This window comes from Sitophilus oryzae, unplaced genomic scaffold, assembly GCF_002938485.1.
Source record: "Sitophilus oryzae breed Bouriz unplaced genomic scaffold, Soryzae_2.0 scaffold_465_pilon_pilon, whole genome shotgun sequence".
Taxonomy (NCBI): Eukaryota; Metazoa; Arthropoda; class Insecta; order Coleoptera; family Curculionidae; genus Sitophilus; species Sitophilus oryzae.
Genome location: NW_022147046.1, coordinates 6,352,922 through 6,361,319, shown reverse-complemented (window position 1 = coordinate 6,361,319; position 8,398 = coordinate 6,352,922). Strand labels below are relative to the sequence as shown.

At 35.2% G+C, this 8,398-nt stretch overlaps 1 protein-coding gene across 1 annotated transcript; it reads right to left on the bottom strand.

Moving 5' to 3' along the window:
* Window positions 1–318: 318 nt before the first annotated feature.
* LOC115885924 (jerky protein homolog-like) lies at window positions 319–7,995 on the bottom strand. Its single transcript, XM_030904953.1, has 5 exons — window positions 7,991–7,995; window positions 6,969–7,885; window positions 6,520–6,743; window positions 3,492–3,508; window positions 319–502 (listed from the first exon to the last, which is right to left on the bottom strand). Exons 1-5 carry the CDS (start codon window positions 7,993–7,995, stop codon window positions 319–321), a joined length of 1,347 nt encoding a protein of 448 aa, XP_030760813.1.
* Between the last annotated feature and the right edge of the window lie 403 nt (window positions 7,996–8,398).

Sequence of the window (8,398 nt, the reverse complement as noted above, 5' to 3'; positions counted from 1 at the left end):
GACATGAAATAATATGGTAATAAAAATAACAATTATTTATTTACTTGCTTCGTTATAAATAGCAAACATAAACATAAAATATATAACATAAAACAAGCAAAAAAACAAATTAATAAATGTTATTCAAAAACAAAAATAATTAATAATAATGGAAAAATCAATCCGTATAAGAGTGATTACAGAATATTTGTGTTTACTCAAAACATACGAAATTGTGACACTGTACAAAGAGTAACGAGTTGGTCTGTGTTTTCCTATCATAATTCTGTAGTGCCGATCCTCTGGTAATACTGTTTTCAGTGCTTCAGAATCTGAAATTTATTTTTCAGTATCAGAATTTATTTTGGGCACATGCCTTTCTATAATATCCACTCCTCGTTCTTCCTTTTCATCGTCATGTTCAGTAGTTAATTCGTCATCTTCGTTCAAACAAAAAAGATTTGATTTGATTTGAAACAGACTTGCATGAGCTGTTGCAATCTTTCTTGCAGAGTAGGTACATCTAAAAAATAATACTTATTTAATAAAAAAAGTTTATTATTAACTTTTTTTATTACATTTTGCTCATTTTCAATTAAAACAAATCAGTAAAATAACTTACCTTGTTCGACATTATAAAATTATTGATGTAAAATAGTATCACAAACGGTCGCGCGCGGACTGACACTCCGCATATGAGTATAAAAAAGTACTAACTAAATTAAACGATGTGCAAACGTACATTTCTCATAAAATATGCGGAGACAGGAGGATACTAAGCGGAGCAGCATCTGATGTTTTCATATTTTCGAAATATCGGGAAAAATAGGTACTTACAGACTATCCGTCCGCGCGCGACCTCCGAAAGGTTAATGAAAAACCCGTTATCTGAATATCACAGACAATCTTTATTGTAGAATGATGAATAAAAAATAAAGTTATAGATGCAAAGAGAAAAATGTTTCCGATATCTCTAACAGATTTCGAGTTATTTGAGAAAATCTTCAAAAGAAATATTTTTTTCTATTTTTCGAAACATTTAATACCAAATATCTCTGGAACAAAAGGTGTGAATCCCAAAACCGATACCGTTTTTGTTAAGTACACATTCAGCGCTACAACATATTTTTACGAAATAAGCAAAATCGATTTTCCAAAATTTTTCGAAAACATTCCTCGGTACCCTGTCGATTTTGTCAAAAACCGAAATCTCTCAGATCCCAACTAAAATATACCCACTGATAGTTAATTTTATGTAGAATTGAATGCTGAAAACCGTTTTCCGATATCTCTAACAGATTTCGAGTTATTTGAGAAAATCTACAAAAGAAATATTTTTTTCTCTTTTTCGAAACATTTAATACCAAATATCTCTGGAACAAAAGGTGTGAATCTCAAAAACTATACCGTTTTTGTAAAGTACACATTCGGCACTACAACATATTACAAAATAAGCAAAATCGATTTTCCAAAATTTTTCGAAAACATTCCTCGGGACCTCCCTGTCGATTTTGTCAAAAACCGAAATCTCTCAGATCGCAACTATTATATCGGTTTCCAAACTACTGATGCGGAACTGCCTCATCTACCTGAAGATACTAGAGACAGAAAGATACTAGGTGGCGCAGCATCTCATGTTTCCAGATTTTCGAATTATCGGAAAAATAGGTACCTGCGGACTGTGAGTCCGCACGAAACCTCCGGAGGGTTAATATGTGCTTGGGTTCCTTTCACTGTGATCCAACGCGCTTGTCTCGTGGCAGGCTTACCCCAAAAAATGGATAGAAGATGTCTCGCTTTCGTCTCGCTCTCGTCTCGCTCTGGCCTCACTCTCGTCCCGCTCTCGTCTCGTCAGGTCTTGTCTCCTCAACGAACACCTCAGTGGATTCAAGCTGAGAAACAACTCATTTCATCATTGAGGGCGCCGAAACGACAAACATTCGTGCCATAAACTTTGGTACGGCTGATGTCGGAGATGGGGAGCTAGCCTCTGTGGAGCCGCCTCAGGTACTGGGACTGTATGATAATGGGGAACATACAATAGATCTGTAAGATCGGGATGATTAACTCCCCAAAATATTTTAAATTCTCTGCTGTTGGTATAACGGTTAAAATATTGTCCCAGTCTGGACTATTTACTAAGTTAAAAAAGTTAAATATTATACATAATTTATCAAAGATAATTTAAATTATTTATTTGCTTATTCTATATCACTTGTAGATATATCTTACGCGTCACTGCTAGTTCACAAAAGTGAAAATCATGCTAACCGATAATTTTCTAAATCGAGCCTAATTCGATAAAATGTTAAATTACTACTTCAGTTACTCGCCTCTCGAGCAGAATACACACTACACCAATCATACACTCGTCTAGTACAACAAAGCAATGGCAACAATAAGTTTCCAACAACATTTATTATAATCACGTCGTCTATTCTTTACCCATAATGCATCTAGACTGTTTTGTTTATTAACGGTAGCTTATCGACCGGTCAACGTAGATAACTATCGGGTATCTATTGATTCGTTAGTAGCACATTGTGTACAATTAAGATCGGTAAAGTGCTTTTGGCTACTTGGCGCACAAAGAGACGGATGTCGGAGATTTTTTCGGAGATAAAACAACTTGGTTTTGTGAATGGTTTTGGAGGGAAAACTAATTTTATGTATTTTTCACAGATGTTTGTGTCATGCTATTTTAATTATTCTTTTTAGGGATACTGGTCTGTTTTTTTCGATTGGATGAATGGATCTCTCTCAAATACTTGTTATAGGGACATAGTAAATACAGTGCGGAAGTTATTTCTCATCTTATATTAAAGAAGAATATTTTATAATAAGAAAACTTTTAAAAATTATAAAACGTCGACATTGAAATAAAAGATCATATTATGAAAACTCTAGATATCGCAGAGTTCTATGGGACGATATATGCTTAAAAAAATTGGTCACGTGCAAGTCGGACTCGCGCACAAAGGGTACTATTCATTATCTATACTACATTAGACACCATATTATTATAAACTTTTTTTCCGATTTAGCTGAAATTTTGAATGGGCGTATAAGTAATTTAAAAAAAAAAAAAGAAACACATTACTAAAATTGTATTAATCAATAATAAATATGTATGCAGCAAATAAATATAAAATATGTAAAAATTAAAAAAAACGATTAAAAAAGTCGCCTTGACTAGGATTCGAACCTGCCTTACTACGGCTCCAACGTCATAGCAGCGTAAAGTCCTAACTCTTTAACCACGCGGCCACCGAGCACTTGAAAGATTCTATGTAAAATTCTTACTTAAAAGATAATGTTTGTTGAAGGTACTTTTTCATTTATAAATATTTATTTATTTAATTTTATTTTTAGTATTTGTTCTTATAGCGGCAACATAGATACATTATCTGTAAAAATTTCAACTGTCTAGCTATAACGGTTCATAAGATAGACCTTTGTGACAGACGGACGGACGGACAGCGAAGTCTTAGTAATAGGGTTCCCGTTTTTACCCTTTGGGTACGAAACCCTAAAAACAAGCATCACAAAAGATTTAGATGAATAAAACCAGACTCAATTATTATTTTTTCCTCAATATTATCCTATGCCAGAAACACTGTGACCTGTAAGCTCTAGTGTGTTTGTCCCTTTTCAATTACCGCAGCCAGTCTCCTAATCCTGTGCCCTGTATCAGCTTGTGCAGATCCAAGTTCTAGCCTTGCTGTACCCAAATAGAAAGTGTCAATTGCGACCCAGGGCCTCGCAGTGACATATCATTATGTGCTCTGTTGTTTCAAGATCTTTAAGGTAGAGTTTGCAGCATAGTCTTCCTTGATGCAGATTGAGCTTGTTCAGGTAGCGCTTGACAGCCATATGTCTTGTCCAAAGACGTGTTGTAATCCGTACTTTATCCTGCTGTTATTAACATTTCCTTTGTAGTTTAAAAAAGATAGAGTTGGCTAACAAATCTGGACTTTAACACTGTAGTATTTTGTCTTCATGGAGGGAATCAACTGCTTTTGATAGTATGAAACTAGTAGGTTCAAGTAGTTGGTATCTAAAATCATTAAATCTTTAAAGTCTAATAACATTTTTAATAAGTAATTAGAATATAAAATTGGCATTCATTGATACCATTGGACTCATAACAAAAACATTATTAAACTGAGAAAGAAATTGTGGAATAATTTTATTTTCAAAAGTCTATTTTATGCTTTTCATAAAAATATAAAAACATAATGTAAAAATAAAAGTTTTTTTATTGCTAATACACAAATCTCTCTGTATACACATAAGTTATATTTAAACAAGTTCAATCCCAACACAAATTGTTCACGTCAACGCATTTGTCATAGATTGATTAATGATTTATTTTAAATAAATTAATGATTAAATCTGTCAGTCTAACACGAAACTTTTATTTACTTTCATCGATAGGTATAACCTTCTATTACAATTTGCATATATTTTATTTTTATATATATTTTTAGATTACTCTTATTTATGTTAAAGTTTAAATCATAACCTTGAATGAACCTTTGATTAATTGGTATTATAAAAAGTGACGAGCTGATCTAATGTATAGTACCGATATAGTAATATGTTATAAATAAAATTATATTCCCAACATAATATTTTTTCTTATTCTCCTAATGTTTTACATATAGATATTACATTGCATATGACTTGAGGAGCCAAAGGGTAGCGCACAAAATACAAATATGCTTATGCCTTGTGCATCCAGAGAATGTGCTTTGTACCAATTTACCGAACTAAAATAGGCAAGCTTGGATAGCTTGTTAAGAAACAGCAATTTGTGCCTTCTTGGACATTGCGAGGGCGTTTGACAACATACCTCGCAAAGTGCTTAAGCGATCTCTAGAGATAATTTGCTGGTTTTGGGAAATGCTCTCAACATGGTCAGCAGAGGCTCAGATGGGTACCAAAACTGTAGTTCCAAACCAACGCAAGGAACTCAACAAGGTGGAGTAACCTCCCCCTACTGTAGTGTTTGGTAGTGGATGAAATACTAGAGTATACTACTAGTGGATGAAACTACATAGTCATGATCGCTCGGGAAAAACACGAAGATATTATCGAAAGAAGACTTCGTATCACTAAAAGATGGTACAGAACTGTCGGGCTAATAACCAACTTTGGAAAAAACGGCGGTAGTTGCATCCACCAGAAAGCGAAGTTTGAAAACTTGAAAAGAATCCATCTAGATGGAAAAGAAGTACTGCCATCACAGGAAGTCAAATAACTGGGAATAACACTGAACAAAAAACTCCTATGGAAGAGGCTTATTAAGATTTATTATTATTTATTAAGAACAAAGCCACAAAGGCTCGCATAATATGTAGAAGACTGGTGGGAAATAGCGCCACTAACATTTTGCGCAGGATATATACCATGATAGTAAGACCCATCATTATATAAGGAGTAGTTCCTTGGTATATAAAACTAGAGCAACGTACAGCAAGGCAACACCTGTCCAAACTACAGAGACTGGCATGCATCTGCATCACAGCTGCCATGAGACCATGCCAAACAGCCAACAATAGAGGTCCATTCTAGACCTAACACCACCGCACGTTGTCGTCAGTAGATATACCAACGTGTCAATGATTAGAATAGCCATTGATGTAAATAGTACTGGGAGAAGTGTCAGCTTAGGGGCTTGGAACACCCTCATAAGGAAATTCCACTTCTCTAACTCCCAGTGGATGACATACTAAGAATGTACAACTTTGAGAAACACCTCGCTGTAGTTTAAATAAGAACAATTTTTGAATTGTCACGTGGTTTTTAACAGGACACTGTCTCCTTAACGAACACCTCAGTGTATTGAAGCTAAGAAACAGCAGCGAATGCACATTCTGTGGGGAAAATGGGGTAACACCAGAACGCCTCATCACTGAGTGCGCCGAGATGACAACCATTCGTGCCATAAATTTTGGTATACCTCTATGAAGCCCAGGGACGCGCCGTTCATATGGGCAAGGTCGTGCGGCGCACGACGGCGCCAAAGCCCTAAACGCGCCTGCGGTCACTGACTTTAAAAAATAATAAAACCATTTTTTGGAACTTATCAACAAATTAACATAAAATTTAAGTAATACTTTTATCTATGAACGCCAGTGGTGAAAATATATTATCCACCAATGTCAATGTCACCAGGCCGCGCCGCTGGTCATTGGAAATTTTGGCTTAATATTATAATAAAGTGCGACTTCGATAATCCGGACTAATTAAAACCGCGGTGATCCGGATTAATAAATAATTCGGATTACTGAAGCGAGACAAGTTTTGTATTGGAAATTGACATATTTATTAAAAAATGATTAAAAAATAGAACATACATGAAAACATTCAAAAACATTTTTTTTTATTAAACTAACTTATTTTGTAAAATAATTTGTAATTTTTTGTTGCTTGTTCTTTTTTTGATTCATTATAAAGGCCGCTTCCTTTAATCTTTGGAGCACAAGAACTGCAGTCAAAGGAATATCATTTTCTTCAGCCCCACTTAATGCATACATTAAAACTCTTAACTGCTTCATCATTCGTAATAACCTTAACAGTCTGGTTTGTATTATTCATCTCGGAACCTTCATTATCACTTTCGCGTTGTTCATCTATACCACCTACGTCCGAGTCTACGTCTTCCAGTGGTAACAAATCCTCATCATTTTCAATCCAATTGGATATTTCCACATCCGTGAGATTTTGTTCAGAGAGAACATTCAGCATATTCGAAACATCTGTAAGAATATAAATTAACAATAAAAAGTATTGAAGTCTAAACAATTGTATTTTCCTTACCTTTCACTTCTTCATTCAATGAGATTAGATTGAGTCGCAATTGACTCAAAGGAATCAGATCTTCAGCGTCATATTCAATGTCCAAGTTTTGCCAAATGTTTATGCCAGCACTTTTTCAAGACTTCGGGAGAAACTTTTTCCCAAGCATTGTATAGTAGGCAAACAGCGTCCTTTGATGGTTTTCAGCAATTTAACAACGTTTTCTTCGTTACTAGATAATATATGGGCTAAAAGACGTTTCCGATAAAATAATTTTGTCAGTCTTATTGCATTTTGGTCCATAGGCTGCAAAAGTGCTGTACAATTCGGTGAAAGAAATAGTGTTGTAAATTGTCCATCCTCACTAGTCAGCTCTTCTGTAGACCCATGGTTAGAGGCGTTATCGACGATCAGTAGAGCACGTTCAGGCAAATTAAGGCTTCTCAGATGACTTCTGACTTGACGAATAAAGGAGAAATGAAACCAGTCTAAAAAAATTGCTGTAGTCATCCATGCATTGGCAGATGATTTATATTCTACAGGAAGATTTACGTTTTTAAAAGCCCTTGGATTTTTTGCCTTGCCCACCACTAACAGCTTCAATTTTTGTGAACCATCAGCGTTACAACATACCAGAAAAGTAACACGTTCTTTGCTTATTTTTCGACCCGGTGCGGTTTTCTCCTGAGAACGAACCAGCGTTTTCTCAGGCAACATCTTCCAATACAGCGCAGATTCATCTGCGTTGTATATTTGAGTAGGTCCGAGGTTTAATTCTTTTATCTTCTCTGCGAATGCAGTAAGGAAAGGATCGACGGTACTTTGATCATTTGACAGTTTTTCGCCGCATACTTTTAAAGCACGCAGACCATGTCTTTTTCTGAAGTTAAATATCCAGCCTCTACTAGCTCTAAAATTGTCGTTCCCATAGGTTTCAGTGTAAAGCTGTCTTGCTTTGGCAGATAAAATTTCATAGGAAATTGGGACGTCCCTTGATCGTTGCGTACAAAACCAAGCATACAAACAAGTTTCCATTTCTGGATATTTGGCTTTTCGTAGGGTCTTTCTAGCGCCAGGACCAAAATCACATTTGGCGATAAATCTAGAAGTTAGTTACACAATACATGTCTGAAATGATTTGTAAAATGAATCATACCTTTTAAATTTCTGTTTGTTTTTTTATATCAGAAATTGTTGACGTCCCTACTCCATATTCATTTGCCAACACTTTTCCACTTTGACCACGAGCTAGTCTTTCTAATACATCGGACTTCTGTTTAATTGTTAGTGTAATATGCTTTCGTTTAGATGTCATTTTAATATGTTTGTAGCCACGTAAAAAAGTGTTGATAACCTTATATACCAAACAACAAACAATTTATTGTAATTACTCTTCGGACGCGATGCATTGCAAGCAAATCAAGGACGCATACTATTTATGTGAAGCCTAGAAGTTAAACCCGTCCGAATTTAGGAAGTTCGGGGAATCCCCCAGCACCGATTTAGATTTACATAATGTATAATATGTAATTTGAATGAAACAGTCGCCTAAAACGCAGGTCCGGATTACCGAGTGTCATAAAATCCGGATTATAAAGTACACAATGCAACTGAA